This window comes from Tachypleus tridentatus, chromosome 9 (assembly GCF_004210375.1).
Source record: "Tachypleus tridentatus isolate NWPU-2018 chromosome 9, ASM421037v1, whole genome shotgun sequence".
NCBI classification, from domain to species: domain Eukaryota; kingdom Metazoa; phylum Arthropoda; class Merostomata; order Xiphosura; family Limulidae; genus Tachypleus; species Tachypleus tridentatus.
Window position 1 is genome coordinate 45,215,169 of NC_134833.1, and position 23,731 is coordinate 45,238,899.

The window sequence follows — 23,731 nt, forward strand, 5'->3', positions numbered from 1 at the left end:
TCAAATTCCATCTTCAGCTTACTTCCATGTACAAATTGAAGGTGTGTGCTTAATATATTGTCTCATGTATAATTTCAAATCGAAGTGAGTTTTAAGCTTAACAAGTATTAACTCGATCTGGGTTTTCTTTAAAGATTCTGATTGTTGTCAGGCGTTATTTAATTGCAGAAATGCGAAAGAGATTGAAAGTATTAACTAATTTTTGTTGCTATTTTTTTAAAAATCAAATGTATAATTTAGCCATTGTTTAATGATAAATATTAAGTTTCAAGAAGTGTTATTGCTTTAACATGTGAAATATATTATGGAACATTCTATATAGTCACACAACATTCTAAATTACATAGTAATAATACATTTGAGCATAATTGGTGTTACTACCTACCTATACTTTTATTCACACAAACATAAAAATTACATATTTCTTCATATTTAACATTTTTCACTTATAAAGCAGTATAAAAATACTGTGTAACAGTAATAGACTATTATTGGATTCTGTAAGACTATTATTTGATTGTTATATTTACTACTCGAGATGACATGACCCATCTACATAACTGCATTCTAAATAAACAACTCTGAAAAGTGTACACAAACGGAACAAAGTTAGTAAATAACGTGATTTAGTAATGAAAATGTTTAAATTCAGCTATTAACACATAACCTCTTATTAAAGTGTATATTTTGTTTCGGTATTTATATTTAAATGAAGCGACTAATGCGACATTTATTAGATGCATTTCCATGAATGTTAACAGTTGATGTATTCAATAATAAACGTGAAGAAAAAATATTAACGTCTGTTGAAATATATTGTAAGTATTCTACATGAAATAACTTTCACTATGTATCTTATAAATCATTCCGTCCAATTTATTATTGCATTACCATAATGTGCTTCCAAAAATAAAAGCAGATATAATTTGTTCCGTTACTGGATAAATTTCTTTCTCACTAAAACTTTTCAAGGATATCACTATTAATTTCGATATATATGTCACTCAATCTTTTGTTTTTTCACTCTTGCATTTTTTTCGATAAAAATGAATATTCTGAGGAAATTTACATTGCAAATGACGATCTTTTATTGCGACAAAAGCTTTCTCAAATTTACTACTAGATCTGTAATTAAAAATAAATGTTTCTTCCTATGGGGTAAATTTTGCTGGAAGCAACTGTTGTTTCTATTCTCCTTTATTTCTGTGTTAATTGTTTAATTCAACGGTTACATGTTGGTGCTAGATATAACAAAGATATTTTATATATATTCCGCTAACATTATGGTACTTTGAGCTCAACATAAAACATTCCCAGAAATAACTTTGTAACTGGTAAAGTATGCGATCCTGAGCTCGAATTTTATTTTTTACACGTAAAAGCATATTTTTTAGAATAATAAAAAATTCGGCTGTTCTATATCTTGTAAAATATACTAGATACTAATTATCGTACATTTATCAAGTTCTTCACGGACAATCTCTTTATCAGTATTTCCGGAAAATGTTGTAATGCATCGTACGTCAGAGAAAAACAATTAAACTCAACGTCTACAAACCAATGTGTCTCAGCCAGACAATAAAGCATTTATTGCTGTGATAAACCAGATAATGAAACAACATAAGAGAAACATAAATACAAAGAAAAAATCATATAGAAGAAAAGTGAATGAATAATTTTACTAGTTTTCTCCTGTTTCACTAACTAAAATTTTTATATTGCAAAACATTTCAAGGCAGTTATATACACAATTTGATACAACTGTATTCCAGTTTTCTGATTTTCAAATTTGAAAGAGGTACTTTAGCATAAAACTCAAATCTAAACGTCTCTTTCATTCTAACTTTCGCAATAAATAGAATAACAAGTTGTTTAGGTACATAAAAAATTAAAATGTTTTAAACAACAAGTACAATAAATAACACTGAATACATTTCACTGATCTACCTATAAGCATACGATTTTAATATAATGCATGCACATAATAAAATAATAGCGACAAGACATACTAAAAACTGACTAGAGTGATGGCTACAGTAAAATAATTTGTTTTTGAAAGGATGATTTTAAGTAATAAATTTCCGTTCTTTATAAATATATCTGTGTCCTCAATTAAGATTTACTGTATAAAATTTTATCTACAGGTAAAGTAAACAAAAACAGCAATATTCAGTTAAAGTAACAATATTAACAATGCAATACAATAACAATACCTTGATATTCGTTGATGCTCTCAACAAAGAGGTATAGGTTCTAATAACCCATAACAGCTCTGTGCAGAAAAGCAAGTAACTTACACAAGCAGTAAACTTTCATCTGACAGATTGTTGTACTTAATTGTTTTCTTATATATGGACAATTCATTTAAACTAAGACTTATAATTTCGTTATTTCCAGGCATTATAACGAGTGCCATATTCCATCGCATCTATTACTTGAAGTCGCATAAAAATGCAGCCCTAATAAATAAGCTAACAATAAAGACTTTGTTAATAAGATGTAGAAATAAAGCAGTTGTTCGACAAAACACAACAAACTAGGGTTAATAACTGTATTCACAAATATATGATTTATTCTTTAAGTGTGAAAAGTAAATACGCTATTTAATATTCACATGGAAATCCATCTTACAACAATATAGCTGATTTCTTTTTTTCTTTTCTTTCTATATTTATTGACATGCGAAAGTGTGTTGCACCGCGATTCATCATTCACTTCACTTTACTACCTGAAATTGATGTTGCACTGTACACTTTGATAAGTTGAATTCCTTCAGCCTAAGCCTTCAACAAATTGCTATCGTCTACGAAATTACGCTGAGAATATATATGGTTTAGAATAACATTTTTTTTCCTATTTATTCAAAGAAGAAGACTAACATAAGCTTTTCAGCAAGTTCATCTCTAAAACTAAAACATGAATATACTTATTTTGATAACTAAAGATACACATACTGCTATTAACAAAAAACTTCATAGTATAGAGCAACAGATCACTTTGTGCACAATGTCAAATTGGGTTATATGGAGCCAATATGGCCTCCACGATTTTGGCAAAACTTATTACTCAGGAGGAACAACACTAATTACTGGCTCTCCAGAAAAAATGACATCATCACAGGCTGAGGAAGGCTTCTTGGCCTGACTAGACTCAATACTGTTATCCTGTTCTGACTTTTCCAATTCAATCTCAGAATACTCGCTTGTAGACCTAGTTTCAACTGGAATAACTGGAAAGATAGGACATAATGACACGGACTCCTCTTGTTCAGAAGTCACAGGAGCGATTGTCATTTCTTTAGAGCCATGAGTTTTATATTGCTCTGAAAGGGGCTGAGCATGAACTTCCTCGTCTGATGGAGAAGATATATCTTCTGAAATGGGCTGAAAGGGTAACACAGGATTCAAAAGCTCAGTCGGAAGAGGAGGAATTGTCGGTGCTTGCTGTGCAAGCTTGTATGATGTTTGACGCACCGCCTGGCGGCGATGAAGTGATGCCTGTTTTTGTAGCACCTGTCTCTTCTGCTGCAACCTCTGTTGAAGTAGTTGCTGTTGCAAAGGTTTGCTCTGACTAAGTAATATTCCTCCAAATTCTGAGGGTTGTCCTAACTGAGAGTCTTCACAAACAATTCCATGCCTTAAAGCTGAAGGAATTGGGGAATATTTGAAACTTTCCGGGAGACTTACACGTTTGGATACTGGTAACGTTTGTTGGTCTGGTGACGAAAGAGCCAAACTCTCTGAAACCATTGACCAATACTGAGAGTGTTGCAGTTGATACTGGACTTGCTGAGCCTCTGGCACTTGACTCGGATACAAATTTCGAAGTTTTTGGTGTTCTTGTTTAATTTCGTTTAACCCTACAACCCCACGGGCCTTAGAAGTCTCGTCAAGTCGTTGACAAAACATGGCTACACCTTGAGCAACAAGCCCATCTGAAGCACGACGGCCTTCTCGAAAGCTGGTGGGGGATTCTATGGCACTACGTTCGGTTTCAATTGGGTTATGTCGATAAGAATGTCGGTTAACATTGTTGATTCGAACAGGTAGCCTAGTTTGAGATAGAACTTCACATGGATTAGTTACACACAATGACTCTTCACGACTTTCATAGAAACTTGCAGTACTCTGATTTCCCTGTGAGCAGGAAGTTAGACTAGAAGCAAAATCTGTTTCGATTTGCGAATCAAAGCTGTCAAAGTTTGAGCCTTGGCTTGTGAAACTTCCAACTGGTGAATCAGATAGACTGAGCAACTGAGTAAGACTACATAATGGTGGACTGTCTCTATGGCTATCACTCGTTCCACAACAAGTGGCGTGTTCACTGTACTGGGAAGATGGCTTTTGTTGAATGGGATGTTGGGCTTGGGAATCTCTGGATCCTTCATTAATGTCCGTTTCTACCCCTTCATCTAAGGACTCGGTCACTCTGGACATTGGAGATCCAATTTGATTTCGAGGGATTCTAGGGGCCTGAGAAACATCATTAAAATATGTTCCTGAAGGAAGAACATATTGGCCAGTGTCCCGTTCATTTATTCGATATGCATGGGCAATGAAAGGACCACCAGTGGGTGTTGTTCCGTCTGTTGTTCTACTGAACATATGATACCTCATGGCACTAATGCAAGGTCGGGCCTGGAAGAAACAAAGTGCTGGGAAGGATTCGGAAAATATACAATCTATAACAAGTTATACAAACTTACATTACTAAATACTTTTTCATTAAGATGACCAAGTTCAAAAAGTTAAAAATATTAGTCTTGTTACAACATCTTTCCAAATAGCTTGTATCTCAACATTTAATAAGCTACGAAGAATTTTGATATGAAACATTATTTTACCGATATTTCTAATATATTTGAATGTTAACGGAAATGAACATCTTGTCAATTAAGTATTTAATCTCCTAATGTCCAGTTACGATAACTTAATGTGTTTATGATTTGTTCTCTATTGCGTAATTAGTGACTTTAAAGGAAATATGGGACATATAATTAAGATTTTATTGAGCCTATTCAAATATTTATTCAAAACAAAGTTCCTACTCAACACTTTATACAAATCTTTCTTAGTTGTTAGTATTTACTTGAAGATGAGGAGATTAAAAGAAAACGAAATTAACATACTTGAGATTGTGTCATCTGCGACCCACATGTTGGGCCACCTGGCTGCTGATAAGAATTGAAGCCATAAGGGGGTGAATCTAGTTTTCTCATTGCTTGTTCAGCTATAGTGCTAGGTCTACGGGGTTGGCAGGTGTCAACTGGTTGTTTCACTGTGGCAGGCGGTACGGTTGTTCTGTGTTGTCGTAAGCGATCCAACAAAAGAAAATATATAGCGGCATGATGGTCGAATTTCTCGTTCACTAAAGACTGAGAAAATAATCAAAACATAATATTGCGTACCTTTCTGTCATAACCATTCTTTTTTTAAAAGACAGTGTTGCCCCCAATGGTCAGCGGTATGTCTGCGGACTTACAACGCTAAAAACCAGGTTTCGATACCCGTGGTGGGCAGAGCACAGATAGCCCATTGTGTAGCTTTGTGCTTAATTCGAAACAATAACACATATGACAGTGTTATAGATGAATTTTATTTCTCAGTGAACCAAACTCAAGCAGTAAAGCTTGAAGGCTTATAACGTTAAGCTCTGGAGTTTCATCTTTGTGATGGTCATATATAATTCATAGTATAATTTTGTACGTAAAAACAAACTTGAAAACTCATTAAGTTTTCAAGCATCCTTAAATAAATTGCTTTAATATCAAAGCGACATAAAATATTCATGTGTGTATTTATGTAGCAAAGCCACGTCAGACTATCTGCTGTGTTCACCGAGAGGAATCGAACTCCTGATTTAGCGTTATAAATCCGAAGAGTTATCACTGACCTACCAGGGAACCAGCATAAAATAACTGAAATAATTCATGAATACTATTTGATAATTCCTACAATTTGACAAATGGAAATTACATGAAAAGCAAATTCTACAACGCATTTGCTGAAATTTAAGTGCTCAATAAACATACGAATTAAACTTTGAGTTAAACAGTATACAAATAGTTCAATAAAAATAAAAGTAGATAAATATTCAAATTGTTGGAATACACTTTCCACAAATATTAAAATGTATTTGGCAATAAATTCTTTACGTTTATTACAACAACGTTTTCATTAACGTTTACTGTTGTGTTGCGAAAACAAGTATAAGGGATTTTACTCAAAATCAACGCTAAAACTGGAGATATTGTACCTAGCGAACACGACAGTAAAATGAAACTACTGGTTGAACCTACCCAGGTTGAACTGGACAGGGACGCAAAAACAACATAAAAGACTAAACCTGATACTTTCAGAACCTTACCTGTAAATATTCAATTGTAGGCAAAATGGGATTAAAACAAAAGAATGAAGAGAAATAAAAAATGGTATTTGAACATAAGTACACAACTGTTTTAATTATATGTAATAAAATGTCCTCTTGAAGTTACTAGAAACTAAAGAGTCCACACAAATAAACTGTCTTTTTTTACAATAAGACACGGAAACTTGTATATATACATAGACGTTAAGCACATTATATTTAAAACGAATTTGGAGCCTCATTACGTCGTTGTAGTTCAGATGCCACGTTCGGTCGTACTTTATTAAACGACCGTGTTTCCTGAATATAACCCTGCAGAATAGTTTCAATCAGCAAAAGTTCAGTAGTCAGACTGTTGTGTCCAACATTTAAGCGTTCCAACTGTGCATAAACTGTGTATCAGTTTTTCCTGAAAGTTTTCTACAATGCATGTAATGTATGAGAAAGACAGTTTCCAACTACCCATTTCAACACTCTGATTGCACAGAAACTTATAAGCACTATATCCTGTGGTTTGGCCAGTAAGTCACTGTACTGAATACCCGTTACATTCTCCATCTTTTTGGAGTATACTATAAAGAAACATAGAATCATCTTGTGGAGATGTGACTTGTATCACTTTTTGGAAGACAATTTTTATTGTGTTGCCTGAGATAAGTAGATCACACTTGCTACTGACTTTTGTGTTTGCTGATCCTGACCTGTTACGAGACACAGCACTTTCTTTAGTACAGAAGGGATGTAACTTGTTTCAGATCTCTTTCTGCGTCAACTTCGTCCCATAGTTGTTCCATCTCTATATGTTTTCTAATGCCATTAAATAAAAGTGATATTCCCGTCTTGGAAAGTTTAAGTCCACGACATGAATACATCTTTACGATCTGAGTGTATAAACAGTATGATATGGAAAAAGTTTTTATATGTATTTTCCAAAAGTGATCAATTTTCAATTGTATCACACTACCTACGTAACACCAAACTATGTCAAAAGATAATTTTAATGTATGTTTTTCCATAGTAATTTTATATCGAAATGGTTTGAGCATGACTCAATACTCTGTTCAATATAACGTTCTTAATATTCTGTTTTAGTATAAAGTACTCAAACTTCTGTTCAATGTAACATACTTATTCTTTTGTTTTAATACAGTATACTCAGCTCTCTGTACATGACAAATAGTGTGTTTAAGTAACATATTTTGCTTAATAGTGTCGCATTTAAAGTGTTTTTATACACTTTCCATAATCGTATTATTATTAATACGATTTAATACTTTTAAAGTATATAAGTAACTCACCCTAAAACCTTATTTTTATTTGCATTTTAAGATATTTCAAGATTCACAATGCCAACTGAATGGAATAATGCCTGAAAGTTTATAGCATTGTTAAGTAAATATTTTTGGAAGATGAAATGAATGAATATTAAACTTTGTTTAATATCAAGCTTATATGATTTATTACTACAGTATTGTTACCTCCCTAGTTTTGGACGTATCAATGCCTAGACTCTGCATTAATCGCAGTATTTTTTCATTGAACTCTCCAAGTTTTACCACTTCTCTGTCACTAGGATAAGAGCCAACATGTTGTGAAAGCGATGGAGGGATAGTACTTTCTAGCTGCATCCATTTATGTCTTTTGATATGCTCTACACTAAACCTTTTGTTTGGGTCCAACATTAACATCCGACGAATCAAGTTTTCACATTCTAGAAAATAAACCAAATAACATAATTACTCTTCTGGTTAAAAAAAAGAGTATCATAACATATATTAAAAATATTTATTAGAGAATATTAAAATATTTACAAATATAAAGTTATTTGATACACTTTTCAAGTGTATCTTGATATCTTTAAGATTATACTAAATATATGATAATAATATTCTAATGTGTTGAGTTGTTTCTTGTACTTAAGCACAAAGATATACAATGGGATTTCTGTGCTCTGCCCACCACGAGTATCGAAACCCGATTTCTAGCGTTATAAATTTTGTACTCAAATACTTCCCATAATGATTTATTTTTGCAAAAAAAATATTAAAACTCAGCTTTAAAGGTGATTAGGGCGCTCGAATCGTAATGTGAGGGTCGCGGGTTCAAATACCGTCACACCAAATATGCTCGCCCTTTCAGCTGCGGGGGCATTATAAGAGTGATCCATTGGTAAAAGAATAGCCCAAAAGTTGACGGTGGGTGGTGATGACTAGCTGCCTTCCATCTGGTCTTACACTACTAAATTAGGGACAGCGAGTATAGGTAGCCCTCGTATAGCATTGCGCGAAATTCAAAAACAATTCAAACTTAAATAACGTTGACTTGAATTACGTGAGATTTTAACACAGAAATTAGTGACAGTTGTATGCATCGGTAAATTATACAGGTATTTTTTGTGAGTGTTAACTGTATTGAGCAAATCATATATAATTTTTTATCTTTTATATTTCAAAATGCTAAGACAAATACAGGAGATATTGAACAGTTCACAACACTTCAGACTGAAAAGCATCAGGTAAATAAAACATTTAGGTCTGTTTGTTTCAGAGCAAAGCCACATTGAAATGTCTACTGTGTGCACTGGGGTGACTCGAACCCCGAATTCTAGCGTTGTAAGTCCGTAAATTCATAACTGTCCTCCTGGGGGAACAAAACCTTTAGATGTGTACGCATTAATTATGTTGTAATCTGGCATATTGACCTCAAAACGCTTAGGTGTGAACATATTAAGCATGTTGTAATACGACCAGTTACTGACTTAGAAACGTTTAGTTGTGAACATACTAAACATGTAACCAAGCTAGTATAATGATATTTAATACTGAAAGAAACGTCTATATAGTATTAACAAACAGTATCAAATTGTAATACTACTGTACACATCTTTCTATAAATTAGTAGTATAAGGTAGTGACAAGTAAAACTATGGATACATTTCATCAATATAACAACTTTTAAGACAATCCATAGATCTGTACTTTATTCTATTTTTCAAAAAAACAACTGCCAAATCACACTCAAGTGTAAGCTTTTAATTACTCTCAAAGTGAAATAAATTTTATCAATGTATTAAAACCATTATACTCAACCTAGATGTAATATGTCCCGCATAAGTATATTTTTCAAATTTTCGCTTCACAGATTAAAGTATTATACTTATTTAATTTTTGAGAGAACAAAAACCAGGCAACTTTAATGTAAGGCTACAAAAATAACTTGACAGTGAAAGAGATTTAAATTAACGGCCAATTAGCCAATCACAATGATCACACCAGTGTAATACCTATTTAACACAATTCGGAAAATACAAAGTACAAGATATCTAAAACCTCATAACCACTTCAGCTTAAAGAATAATAATATAGTTGTTGTTGTTAATTACTATACTAAACTGGAGATAAATAAATTATAACCAGCTTCCGGTAAAATCTGGTCACAGTAACCGCTAGGACCATGACAAACCCGAACTCATATTTCTATCAAACTGTCTTTAGCGCCTTTCTGCTCTATGTATATATATATATATACACACACACACATGCAATGAAATAAAAAATAAACCCAAACAAGTAATAGCAGTTACAACGGGAGATTACCATTCTACTTGTATGGGTAATTTTTAATTTTATGAACATAAGATTATTCAAAATTACACAAATCTTTTGCTTTAACTTACTGATACATAGATGATTTAATTAGTATAAATAATCCTTAAACAAATAATGTTATTAGCACTATTTATCCAGTATAATTAGTAACTAAAAATACTTCAATACCTAATGTAGAGGCACGTATTTGATAAAAACATATTTTGCTTTCCAATATATGGTTTACCCTCTTTTAATAGTAATGCGCCATAGTCTTCTGTCATAAGCATTATAACTTCACAATTATTCAGCTTTTGTAAAATTTAGAAACCAAACAATATTTTATTACTAATGTTGAAATATTGATACAAAAATTAATATTTAATATAGTTAATAAAGAAACTCTAACTAAAATTATTAAATTGTTCTGTGATAAGTACAAGATGTATTAAATAAATATAAAGAAGTAAAAATGAAGGAAATTTTATTGAAAGTTTCTGGTAAGTATTTTTAATTGGTAATACGGCCATTTAAACAACTTGGCACTATTTTTTTCGCGGACAAACACCTTATTGCATACAAAGGCTTGTTTAGAGTCTGAAAATTCATAATTACAGTGGACTTAATGGGTAATGGTTTGGAGTTATAACAGTTTAGATAATTGGTTGGTACCTTTTATAATAGTATAATTTATCAAGTGGACTACTACCTAGCCCCTTGCCATCATAATGGGGGCTAATATGCCAACTTAAGGAAGTAAGTTTATCTCACTTGCCTCCAAGTGGTAATAACTTATTATTATTATTGTTTCGTCTTTACTTTGGAGAGCAGTCACCTTCCCACAACTGTATGCAGGCAATGAAGAGTGATTTAAATGTGGGACGTTGTGGGCTTGAGCACCCACGTCTCGCTATCCCAATTTATATTTCTATTTTTCATTATCCATGGATTTTTTCACGTGAGAGTGATGAACAGAGGTTAAGAACGATAGATGGCGTATCCTCACTGCAATCACCTCCAAAGCTTAGAATACATTTTATATCCCACATTTTTGCCTGTACCGTGGTAATCATTTCGATTGGTGCAGAGTTTTTATTTTTGTTTGAGCTTGTTTTTGTTCATTAAAAATTATTATTAATCAGTACTTAAATTTGCTGCTTTTAACACAATCCTTCCTTTTGGTTTTGCTTTATTTTACTTGACTGTTGAGTATTAATATTCTATATATAAATACACATACATAAATTGTCAAATGGTAATTGTTAAAAACTAATATTCATCTCGAAGCACCTAGTATTTTGTTTGTTTGTAATTAAGCAAAAAGCTGCTTAATAAATTATCTGTGCTTTGCCCACCTGGAGTATCGAAACCCTGTTTCTAGCGTTGTAAGTCTGAATACATATCGCTGCGTAATTGGGGTGGCATATTTAATGTAATATAGTAAACCGCACAATTTAAATGACATTAAACTTCGTAAAACGATAAAAAATTAAACTATAATATTAAAATAATTGGTTTTCGTTCTAAAATAATGATTATTTAACGTGCGATGAAGATTAAACTAACTATCTCTAGTGCATATACAGACTTTTTAAATTTAATGTTGGCTTAGACGAATTTTTTACTTTAATACCAGTCCCCCCACTGGTACAGCGGTAAGTCTACGTATTTACAACGCTAAATAAGGGGTTCGATTCCCTCGGTAGGCTCAGCAGATAGTCCAATGTGGCTTTGCCATAAGGAAAACACATAACGAAATAATTATGAAAACAGTTAATAAAATCATTAAAAAATTCAAATTTCATGAGGTTTCTCCCACTTTAATGTATACAATGAACTGCAAGAGTACAATGACGTTCCGATAATTTACATTGTGAATGGATTTAACTGGATAATCATACAATGTCACACGAAGATAACGTCAACAGAAGTATAAGTAGTCAGATTAGTGTCAAGAGTACTGTATTTAATATGCTGATAGGTTTTAAAGCAAAAAATTCAAACGATAAAAAGCGTTGAAATCAAAATTTTGCTGGTGAATGCAACAGATGGAGGAAAAATTCATGTTTCAGTAAGAATTATATAGGAATACCGATGGATGTGTAGCTACAAAAATACTGCTGAATATAGATAACCAAACAAAAACCCTGAAATGGGCATCGGGTTTCAAACAATGGAATGTGTGAAGTTTGAGGAATGTGTTATTTATAGATTCATCGAGATTTAAATGGTTAAGAAACAGGTAGCGATAGTTGGTAACAAATGAGAGAGAGAATCGTTTAGCGATCACTGTATGACATCTATAGTAAAGCATTTTGAATGACCAACATAAGTGTAGGATGTATCTCAGTCAAAGATGCTGTAGATCTTCGCAAAAACAATGGCACCTTGATGAATGATGGATATAAATTATTAACCCCCATGTCATTCATTCAGATTCATCATTCAGCACGACAGTGATTTCACCTTTGCAGATAATGTGCTGAAACGATACCTGAAATGAATGAAAAAAAGAATAAATGTAACAGTCACAACTAAGACTGTATGGGCTTGTATAGAAATTCAGGAGGTCCAATCTCAACCAAACAATCTGGATGAATTTGAATTTCCGTAATACAGGTTATTGGAAATAGTATTTATCATTCATTCAATGATAAACCTATAGTTTATAAAAAATATGCATATTCTGCTCTGTTTAAAGCAAGTGCAAAATGCTAATGCATTGTACAATTAAATTCGTTTTTGTTCTGTAGTAATTAATCTAAGTAATTAATGATTTACAATTGATTTATGATTCTTGTGTGTCCATCAACTGTGCGCCGTCATAGCTACTTCCACGAAAACTTTGGAACTAAAATCTGGTACGCGAACCACCAGGCCATGCTCCCCTTCCGTTCTTTCTCTCATACATTGTAACGTTCAGGTTACAATTTATTTTTACATATTAAATGTATTGCAACTCGACTGGCATACTGACCTATTGTACTGGACGAGATGCCTACAAAAAATATGTATCTGGGATACTATTATACACTTCTTTCTGGAAATTAGAGATATCACTCATTAACAAGTCAAATTGTGGTTAACTAGATTTCAAATATAGTGCATTCCTTTAAAGACTGCCCCCTCCCAGTGGCACCGCGGTACGTCTGCAGACTCACACCGCTAGAAACCAGGTTTCGATAACCGTAGTGGGCGGAACATAGACAGCCCATCGCGCAGCTTTTTTGCTTAATTCCAAACAAAGAAAAATCCTTTAAAGATTGTAAATTTTGTTTTTGCATTTTTCTTTTTCAAAATAGTGTCTATTATGTGATTTTCTGAAAAGTCAAATCTAATAATTAATGTCAAAGAAAGTTAAATTATCTTTTAATCAAATGACTGTTAGCATAAGTACTAGATTTTCATTATCGTGTCATTCAACATCTCACCATTTATCTGCACAAGACTAACGCTACCACTGACAAAAATTCGGATTAAAATTTTGATATTTTTATTTTATACAAGCGAAAGTAACCGGCTTCGATCGGGTTATTAGGTTGATTGTATGTGTATTCTGAACCCATTTTAGCATAAAAGTATAATCTATACACTTTTATTACTAAGCAACATGACATAAAGTCATTTTCCGAACGCATTGTTACTAAAACGTACTGACTTTTTATATATTAGAAGCTGTTATATCAGGAACCATTTCTTTCCTACGTGATGTTTCGCTAGCTTGCCTCATTAAAAAGAATTTGCCGATGTTTGAAATGTTTGTGTATGTTTCTTATAACAAAGCCATGCTGTGCCTACTGAGGGGAATCAAAAACTCGATTTTGGCGTTTTAACTCCTCAGACTTACTACTGTCCCAGCGGGGACTTGACTTCCTTGACTACAATTTTCTGCCTTTTTGTCGGTAAAGTTTGATTTCGCAAAATTTATTTATTTCAGTTTGCTATCAAATATGAAGTTGGGATATACTATGGCTGGAGGTAATAGTACTTGTTCATTCACTTTTGACCGGCTACACTTTAATTTCATAATAGTTAAAAGTATCCTATAACACCCCATAATAGTTAAAACGTCCTACAACAGGTAAAAACTACTGTGTAACAGCCCATAATAGTTAAAAACTCTATAGCCTCTCATAATAATTAAAATTACTTCTAACATTCCATGATAGACACAAATTTATTTCTATGTGATTTTTCAAATGAAAAGATATGCACACGCATGTGTGCACGAATGTAGATAACTAATAACACACACGTACACACTCTCATGTTTCACTTAGTAAGGGTGCAAAATTTCACGTTTCTGAAAGAAAAATATTACAAGAAAGTCTTTAACTAAAAAATCTTAATACTTAATTTTAAAACTGAATCTTTGCATATGTAATGTTTACAAACAATCTGCAAAATTTTGTAAACATATACGTATATTATTATTATTCTCAAGGATAATTTCGCGGTTACGTAAAAGTACGACAGAATGTGATAGAAAATGACTTGTGATAATGTTCAAACAGTTAAATAGAAGGAAATAGTAGTTCAATTCAATAACTACTGATGCTATCGGGTTTTGATGAAGAGTATTTTTCAGAGGTATGAATTATATTGTTATTACATATTAATTATTAGCTGAAATCAGATATTTTCTCGGTGGTTAAGTCCGAGGACTTGTAACGGTAAAAACCGGGTTTCGATGTTCGAAGAAGACAGAAAAGAAATAACTCATTGTGTATCTTTGTAATTACCAACAAACTTAATTTAGATATTCCCACCTGAAGAGGCCCAGCATGGCCAAGCGTGTTAAGAGGTGCGACTCGTAATCTGAGGGTCGCGGGTTCGCATCTCAGTCGCGCCAAACATGGTCGCCCTTTCATCCGTGGGGGCGTTATAATGTGACGGTCAATCCCACTATGCGTTGGTAAATGAGTAGCTCAAGAATTAATGGTGGGTGGTGATGATTAGCTGCATTCCTTCTAGTCTTACACTGCTAAATTAGGGACGGCTAGCACAGATAGCCCTCGAGTAGCTTTGTGCGAAATTCAAAAACAAAGAAACAAACCCACCTGAAGACATGAAGTATGGAATACGAAAGCGACCAGACAACACTCGTTCTCGAAGGACCTGAAGACTACTGCCGTCAAACGGTAGGTTTCCACACACCAAGACATAGAGTACAACTCCCAAACTCTAAAACAAACAGATACTTTTTTTATTTGAATAACAAAAGTTACAAAAATTAATAATAAAAAAACATTTAAATATACGAAAACAGTAATATTCATCATCTGTATCACACATAATGGTATGAAAGGCCCATTTTTTAAATAAGATAAACATTAACATTCTATATTTTTCTGTCATAATGATATAGCAGAATCAGCTTCTTTGGAATTATACAAGTTGTAAAAATATGTCAGGCCGTGTTTTATGATAGGAAAAACACCAATAAGGTTGTGTAGGTCTCACTTTTTGATATGAAAAGCAGTATTATTCAGTGCCTGTCATAAGGGGATACAAAGTTGCACTTTTCTATAAGAAATAGAGCAACATTCGATGTTTCCATCAATCATGGTAGGCCTTTTTTTTAAAATGAAAAGCTATAACATTCAATATATTCATCAGTCACAAAGAGATGCCATGACCTACCTTTCTATAATAGAAAGAGCAACATTTAATATTTGTATCTATAATAATTGTATGCCAGGCCAGGCCTTTTTGATAAGAAAGGTAATAACACTTATATTTCTAAGTGCCATAAGAGGATACCAGGCCCTACCTTTCTGATATGAAAAATAGCAACGTTAATTAAATATTTGGTCAGTCAGAGGAGTATGCCAGGCTACTAATTTTTATGAAAAGCAATTCACAATTCTATATTTGTATCTGTTATAAGAGATAGACAGACAACATTTTTTTCATAAGAAAAGCAATAATATTTAATACTCGTATCATCCATAAGGCCGTGCTAGACTAGATTTTTTCATACTAATAACAGAAACATCGAATATTTTATCTGTCGTAATTGTTTACAGGGCGCTCGTTTTAATAGCATAAACAGTAATATTCATTATTTGTATGTTAGGCCCACACTTTTTGATGAAAAAACAGTGGCATTCAATATTTTATAAGAATATCGATGCCGCACTAGCATTATTATACTTGCATTAATCATAAAAGGGAGCCAAAATGCACTTTTCTATAAGAAAAGCAGTTACACTTACGACAGAAAGTATTTGTACCCCTGCGTCCCGAGTAGGTTTTTCCTCATAACTTAAAAAGTATCAAGATTAGGATAATGAAAGTAGAGTATATTATAAATATTTTACTAACACACATCTACATATATTTTTATGTAAATTGAACGACAAATAAACTGTTTATAAACAAATAACCAAACACAGAAGGGGCAGAAAGTGTTCGTGCGTCGATTTAATGGTCAGTTGTGTAGCCTTTCAGGTGAATTACTTGGCGCAATCTCTCCTCATAGCCCTCCATGATCGTTTGACAGTACTCGACTGGTATTTTCTTCCATTCTTCTTTACAGAAGGCTTCCAGCTCTTGCAAGTTTTCGGATGACGCTGATGAACTCTGGTCTTCAATTCATGCCAAACGTTTTCAATTGGGTTGAGATCGGGTAACTGCGATGGCCACTCTAGAACGCTTATGTGGTTCCTCTCAACCAGGATTGCCCATATTTTGATGTGTGCTTAGGATCATTGTCGTGATGAAAGATCCAATGACGCCCAAGCCGCTAGTTCCGAGCATAATTCGTGATATAAGTGCCTAATATATCAACGTATTTTTCTTTTTTCATGATTTCGTTAACGCGGTGAAGTCTGCCTACATCAGAAGAGTTGAAGGAACCCCATAGCATGATCGAGCCACCTTCGTGTTTAACTGTAGGGACGGTGTTCCTTGGAAGATTTCCTTGCCCCTTCTTACGGAAAATATAGCGAACATCATTGTGGCCGAAAAGCTCGATTTTAGTCTCGTCTGACTAAAGAATACTCTTCCAATAGGTAAAGGGTTTATCTACATGTTTTCTTGCATACCTTAATCGTGCTTCTAAATGAACAGGCTTTAAATTTGGAGTTCTACGAGGACTGCATGCTTTGAACCCAGAAGAGCGTAATATGTTCGTAACTGTAGAGGTGCTTACTTCAACCCCAATTTCCCTTACCAGTTTTGTATGCCATTACGTGTTAAACGAGGGTTCCTACTAACTTCTCTGACAACCTTCATCTTGGTTCTCTCTGGAATTGTGGTGGGGCGTCCGGAACGAGGGAAGTTAGCATTTGATCCTGTAAGCTTAAACTTGGCAATTATGCTTTGAATAGTAGATTTCGGCACATTAAGTTATGTAGCAATACTGAAAAGAGACACACAGGAGACTTGTATTTTACAATAATTCGGTTTCTTAAATCACAGGACAGTTGTTTCCTGTTCGCCATGATGACCAAGCAGATAATGACGGAGACGCCGCTAAATTGCAGGAAGTACACTTTATGCTGGCTACATTCCAATAATTATGAACCTAGTGTCTAGTTCTGGAATGGTATAATGTAGTTTATTCGCCAAACTAAACACAATTTTACGAAAATATCAGCTTTCTTCACACGTTCTGAAATGTACGAACAGTTTCTGCTCCTCCTATTTTTGATTATTTGTTTATAAACAGTTTATTTGTCGTTCCATTTACATAAAACTTTATGTAGATGTGTGTTAGTATTGTATTTATAATATATAATATACGTCTATTAGCTTAATCGTGATACTTTTTAAGTTATGAGCAAAAAACTACTCGGGACGCAGGGGTACGAACACTTTCTGTCGTAACTGTACATTTGATATATATACATGTGTTATACATAATGGTGCGCTGATTCCACTTTCTTTTATATAAAAAGTAGCAAAATCTCATATCTTTTATCAGACATCAGGACATGCCAGTACGCACTTTTTGATATGAAAAGCAGTAGCATTCAATATTTGTACTTATTATAACGGAATGCTAGGCCAGTCTTCTCTATAAGTAAATTAGTAACATTTAATATATGTATCTGTCATAAAGATATGCCGGGTCGCACTTTTTCATGTGAGAAGCAGTAGTAACATTTTAAATTTGAATCAGTTGTAGGGCATGTCGTACTTCACATTTTAATTAAGAAAAACACTAACAATCAGTATTTATATCAGCCATAAGTGTATGTCAAATCGAACTCTTTAATAAGAAAAGCACTAATTTCAAATATGTATATCATGCATAACGGAATACCAAAACTCGCGTTTCTATAGTTCACATTCCTTTTAATTATGACAGTGATATTACAAAATTAGACACTTTATGAGTAAAAATCCTTCAGTCACAAAACTGCAAATGATTATATTGGGTAACTGAGCAGATAGATTTCATGTTTGCCAGAACTTGTACTCTCTGGGGTATAGCGGATACAGACGTGTCTTTAAACACGCTCCACGGAAATTTTTTATTTGTGTTCTATACGTATAAGTGATAACACACGTATTAATATGTTCACATATTAAATAATTCTTTTAAAGAGCTTGAACTCATACTTAAAAGTGACTATTTCTTTAAAATCAACCCCTTAATTGTCGGTACACTTTATACCTACTGAAACTACATACCCATACATCAATTTCTGGACCAACGTATTTCTTGCCTTCAAATACTTCTGGTGCTGCGTATGGAGGACTCCCACACCACGTGGTTAGCCAGTTGTCCATAGAGTAGTAATTACTGAAACCAAAATCTACAAAAAAAAAATTAAGTTAAATAAGTTTAATAAGCCCACTATTTTAAAGACATCTGAATGGAATTGCAGCTTTCAATATAAAGGTCACTTTTTGAGAACATGGGCTAAATAGCTAAGTCAGAGATCTATGTATATGGTTCAGGGATAGCCGTCACTAATTTTGAGCAACTTATCAAAATAGATGCAACTTTTTATGATCTTCGAGCCATACAAATGACGACAGCCACTTTTATAATGTTCTGAAACTGAAAGTAAGAAATGTGTTCAGCAGTACGCTGTCTCGAACCTTGAACCCTTCATTTATCAGCTCAACATGCTAGCCTCTAGCTCACGCTTGGCCCTGCAAAAATAAGAAACGTCACAAAGCAAATTCCTTATTAAAATATATAGTTCCGTGGTATTGTCAGGGGCACTAGCTCCCTCCAATACTGATAAGGTCGGTTCTGCAGAATTAGAGAAGATTCGATCAGGAATGTACCACGAATTACATCCGAATTCTCTTACTTTGACCGAGTTTCAATAACGAAAAAGTGAACACAAAGTTTGATAAAATGACACAACGTTTATTTACACTCATAAACATAATCAGTATAAATAGTAAATGGACAAAATGATGGTGAATTTACTGGAGAGAGCTTTCTGTATTTAAAAAAGTTGTTTCTAACGAGAAGTGTTTAAAGTAGAAGTCTTTCTGGACTTAAAAAAACAACAAAAAACAGAGTTATATTTTCAAACCAACAATGCTAGTTTCGCAATTCGCGTACACTATCGACGTGACTGTTTATGAAACATAAGAAAGGTCATATTCTCGACGCATCACCAGCCTGCCAGAAGGTAACTGTCCACTTTCATACGTAGTATGTACAACTTTGCAAGAACCTATCCTACAGGTAAACAAAGGTGATATTACAGGCAAATAACAGAAAACAATAGGATTAGAGCAAAAAGAATTTTACAGTTCTGTGTTACAACTGTATATACCTGAATAAATGAAATTTTGCATATTTTTATATTATTCTTACATACCATAGTTTTGAAATGTGACTTATTACAAGTAACTAAAATAATGGTGCATACCTGCTATTTTGATGTTCATGTTTTCATCGAGTAAAAGATTTTCTGCCTAGAAGAAAATAGAAATTGAAGTTGAATAAAAGTTATTCATCACAGAAAATAAATGACCTGATGGGCTTAAATATTGTTAATAACATTTATTCTCAGAATCAGAAAATTATTTACTTAGAAATACATTAACTGGAGAACAGCGGAATGCCAGCGGACTTACAACGTTCGAATCCGGGTTTCGATACTCGTGGTGAGCAGAGAATGGATAGTTCATTTTGTAATTTTGTATTTATTACAAACAAATATATGTTCACTGGAATAAAATTATATTTTAGAAATGTTTTCTAAACTATAATCTTTCCAAAATTGTTGAATAATTCAAGTTTATTAACCGTACAAATTTACTTTCAGCATCTTATACATACATATATATATATCTACATTCTTCAATTCTTGGAAAAGTGGTTTTCAACTAATCAATACTTTTATCAAAGTTTGTTTTACAACGTTATACATTATCTATGTACAAATGTGATTATGTAAATCATGTTCGTTAAAAGCTGTTCCTGTATAGAACGCGCATATTTGTCTATACACGCACATTCACATATGCACTCAAGCTTATATATTTAGCACACACTACGGTCATGCCCATTCGACGATAGAATGCTTCGTATTGACTGGAGGGCATTGTCCCATTGCTTTTCAAGGAAGGATATACGTATAGTGAATTAGGAAAGATTAGCAAATCTCATGACATATCAGTTTCAAAGACGTTTATCAATAACAGAAAGAATATAATCGATAAGCGAGGATGAACACGCCTACATGAGGATATAAAATCATTCAATCAGCATCTTACTATGGGAAGAATAATATTACTATTATTTCTAAAGATGCTGCTTATGATATGATAATAGTGTTTATATCTGCTTAGAAATATCAAGAATAGAGACATTACTGCATTAGGAACGTCTTAGTAGTACTAATGACTTGGCAAAAAAAGTTTAGTTCTATACATATAGTCACAGCAGTTTTTTCTTTCTTTGTGAACCTGACGATGACCGAAGAATGTCGAAACGTTGTTCGCTCCTCTACGTAAAATATATTCTCAACCCAAACGAGTCGTTTTTACATATATATTTTTCTCTAAAAGTGGTTTTTTCGACATCACTGAGTCACAGCAGTTATTCATCGTTCTAACTTGGCTGGAGTCACTCTCGATAAAAGTAACATCTACAATCTCTTATGCTACATATGTATGTATGATGCATAACTAGGATTATACCTACTAAAGTAGGTTGAGTTATGATGAGAAGATTAATAGCACTAGCATTTCTCATCAAAGTTTTGTCAAAGTAGAGGTGATTTAGCTGTCTTTCAAATATTGTGTCAACCTGAAGACGACCTAGGAAGGTCGAAACATTGTTCTCTGCTTTATTAGTAAAAGTGTTAACACCCATACAAGCCGTTATGAGATACAATATGTACAATCAGTAATTCGGGATGTATTGCAGTGGAAGTATAATGATAATAGAAACAGATGAAATAAATATTCAAAGTGATAGGTTTAGACTTTGGAAACCAAGATTCAAAACACGATCATAAGTAATTAACTTTTCTGTTATTATTATAATTATGGGATATAGCTCACTTAATGATCATACATTTATTACGATAGAACTTTTAATGGTATGATGATATAATTAGCTTGAGTTGACAATCTTTGTGGTTGATGGAAAAATGAAAGGTGTTTCGACCTTATCATGTTTCTGTTATCAAATGTACCACATTTTTCGTACAAAATAGTCTTTATTTTTAGATTTGATAATGAATATTATTTACTCTAAGTATATTATTATTGAAACATGAAATGCTCTCGGTTAGCAGAAACGTACGGTATACCCTTTGTTTGTGTGTGAGGGGGGGTTGTTTTCTTATAGCAAAGCCACATTGGGCTATCTGCTCGAGTCCACCGTATACACTTTGAAACGACAACTTTGAACAAATATAAAGAAAAAGCGAAAGAACCCGGCATGGCCGAGTGATTAAGGCACTCGACTCGTAATACGAAGATCGTGGGTTCGAATCCCTATCATATCAAACACGCTCGCCCTTTCTGCTGTTAGGGCGTTATAATTGTACGGTCAATCCCTATATTAGTTGGTAAAGGATTAGCCCGAGAGTTAGTGGTGGTTGGTGATGACTAGGGGCCTTCCCTCTAATCTTACCATGCTAAATTATGGACGGCGGAAAGAGCAAGCATGTTTGGTGTGATGGGGATTCGAACCCGCGACACTCAGATTACGAGTCCAGTACCTTAACCACCTGGCCATGCTGAACCATATAGAAAGGAAATGTTAAAAGATTACGAAAAGATAGATCGTGTCTTATTTAAACCAACATTATTTCAATTGTATAAAGCATTTGTCATACCTTTCTAATATCACGTTCCAAGTTCTTTTTGATTACTTTTCAGGAGATGGTTATGTATATATATACACAATATCTGTATGTTAGACTTCACCTTGTAAGTCTAACTAAAACTTGGAAATTGACTTTTTATTCCTCTTTGACTTTATTTTAAATCTGAAATATTATTACTCCTTTTTCTTGAAAGTTGCGAGTTGTCTTATTTAGTTGTTGGCATATCTAGAATTGATATATTTTATGTGCTATAGTGAAGGTACTTTTATATAGTATAATTTCTTCAGGCTATACTAATGGACATTCACTTAAGTTTATTTATGTACATTTAAGCGTATATGTAGGGTTAGGTGTTTTATTGTTTGCTTTTTTCAACTGATGAACAATTGCCCTTCTTTACATTAATTCATTAATACGTGTCTTAACACTAAACTTGAACAGCTGCGTGTAGTCTCTTTTTTTCGTATTTTTTATTATCCATATCACCTTATCGGAAGTACTTTATGACCCAAGACGGTTCTGGAATTTGTAAAGAATTTAGAAATAATCAACCACGTTTCAGGTGAAATGAATAACAATCACACATTCCTCCATAACCTGGCACAATATAAGCAATTCCTAAAGTAGTTAGGGTCAAATTATTTGTAAATACCCTACATTTAGAATAGATTGAATATACGATACATTTTTCAGTTGCTTGAGGAAAGTGTCAGTTGAAATAATATGTTGTACACATGACTTAAATCACTTTTCCAAACGACGATTCTTCTTGATTTTGTTGCCGGGAGGCGTAAATAAGTAACGATCTATATTCTATATGTTTCTAATTTCTCACGTGTTACAAGACACGCACTATGTTTACCACAGCTGGGGTATGACTTGTTATAGGTGTCCTTGTTACGTAACACGCAGTATGTTTACCACAGCTGGGGTATGACTTATTGTAGGTATCTTTACAGATGTCCTTATTCGATTTTAATCCATATTTCTTTATTTTCCAATAATTTGAATGTTTGACTATCTTCTATTAGAAATAGAAATTAAATATTCTTACCCAAAATGGTCAATCTTTGGTGTCAAGACACACCCCCCCAAAAAAAAAAAAAATCAAACATTGTAAAAAGATAGTTACGATTATTTCGTTCCGTAGTTTTATTCTGCTTGTGATTGTCACGTGACTTGCTGATTTGCATATTCAAATTCTATGTTTCAATGGGAAGCTTCTCAATATATGCGATTTCAGGCTACTCTTACCATCCCTTGAAGAAGTGTGCCACAAAATAACTTGTGATGTTTCGCAAGTATGCGTATTCATCGGTATGTGAGTAAACAAGACAGAAGACTTAGAACACAACTCCAAAAGAAATACTAATCTAGAATATCGTTCTCGTAAATCGTGCTTAACCCCAATAATTTGCAGGAAACGTGTGAATTTCTTGTTTACATTATGCTTTAAAAGAAAACATTTTAAGTAAATACATAACAAAATAAAAAGAGGTTTGGTCTCTAACTGAG

General features: G+C 33.4%; 1 protein-coding gene across 3 annotated transcripts in view; it reads right to left on the minus strand.

Moving 5' to 3' along the window:
• Window positions 1–368: 368 nt before the first annotated feature.
• The window catches only part of LOC143225177 (serine/threonine-protein kinase SIK2-like), an 81,260-nt gene continuing 57,897 nt past the window's right edge, over window positions 369–23,731 (minus strand). For all 3 annotated transcript variants that reach the window (XM_076454136.1, XM_076454137.1, XM_076454138.1), the window contains 6 exons: window positions 19,802–19,847; window positions 18,597–18,721; window positions 15,014–15,137; window positions 7,845–8,077; window positions 5,129–5,374; window positions 369–4,637 (listed from right to left, as the gene is read on the minus strand). In XM_076454136.1, coding sequence (XP_076310251.1) covers window positions 3,063–4,637; window positions 5,129–5,374; window positions 7,845–8,077; window positions 15,014–15,137; window positions 18,597–18,721; window positions 19,802–19,847 — 2,349 coding nt within the window. In that variant the 3' untranslated portion in view covers window positions 369–3,062. The remainder of the gene's footprint in view (window positions 4,638–5,128; window positions 5,375–7,844; window positions 8,078–15,013; window positions 15,138–18,596; window positions 18,722–19,801; window positions 19,848–23,731) is intronic.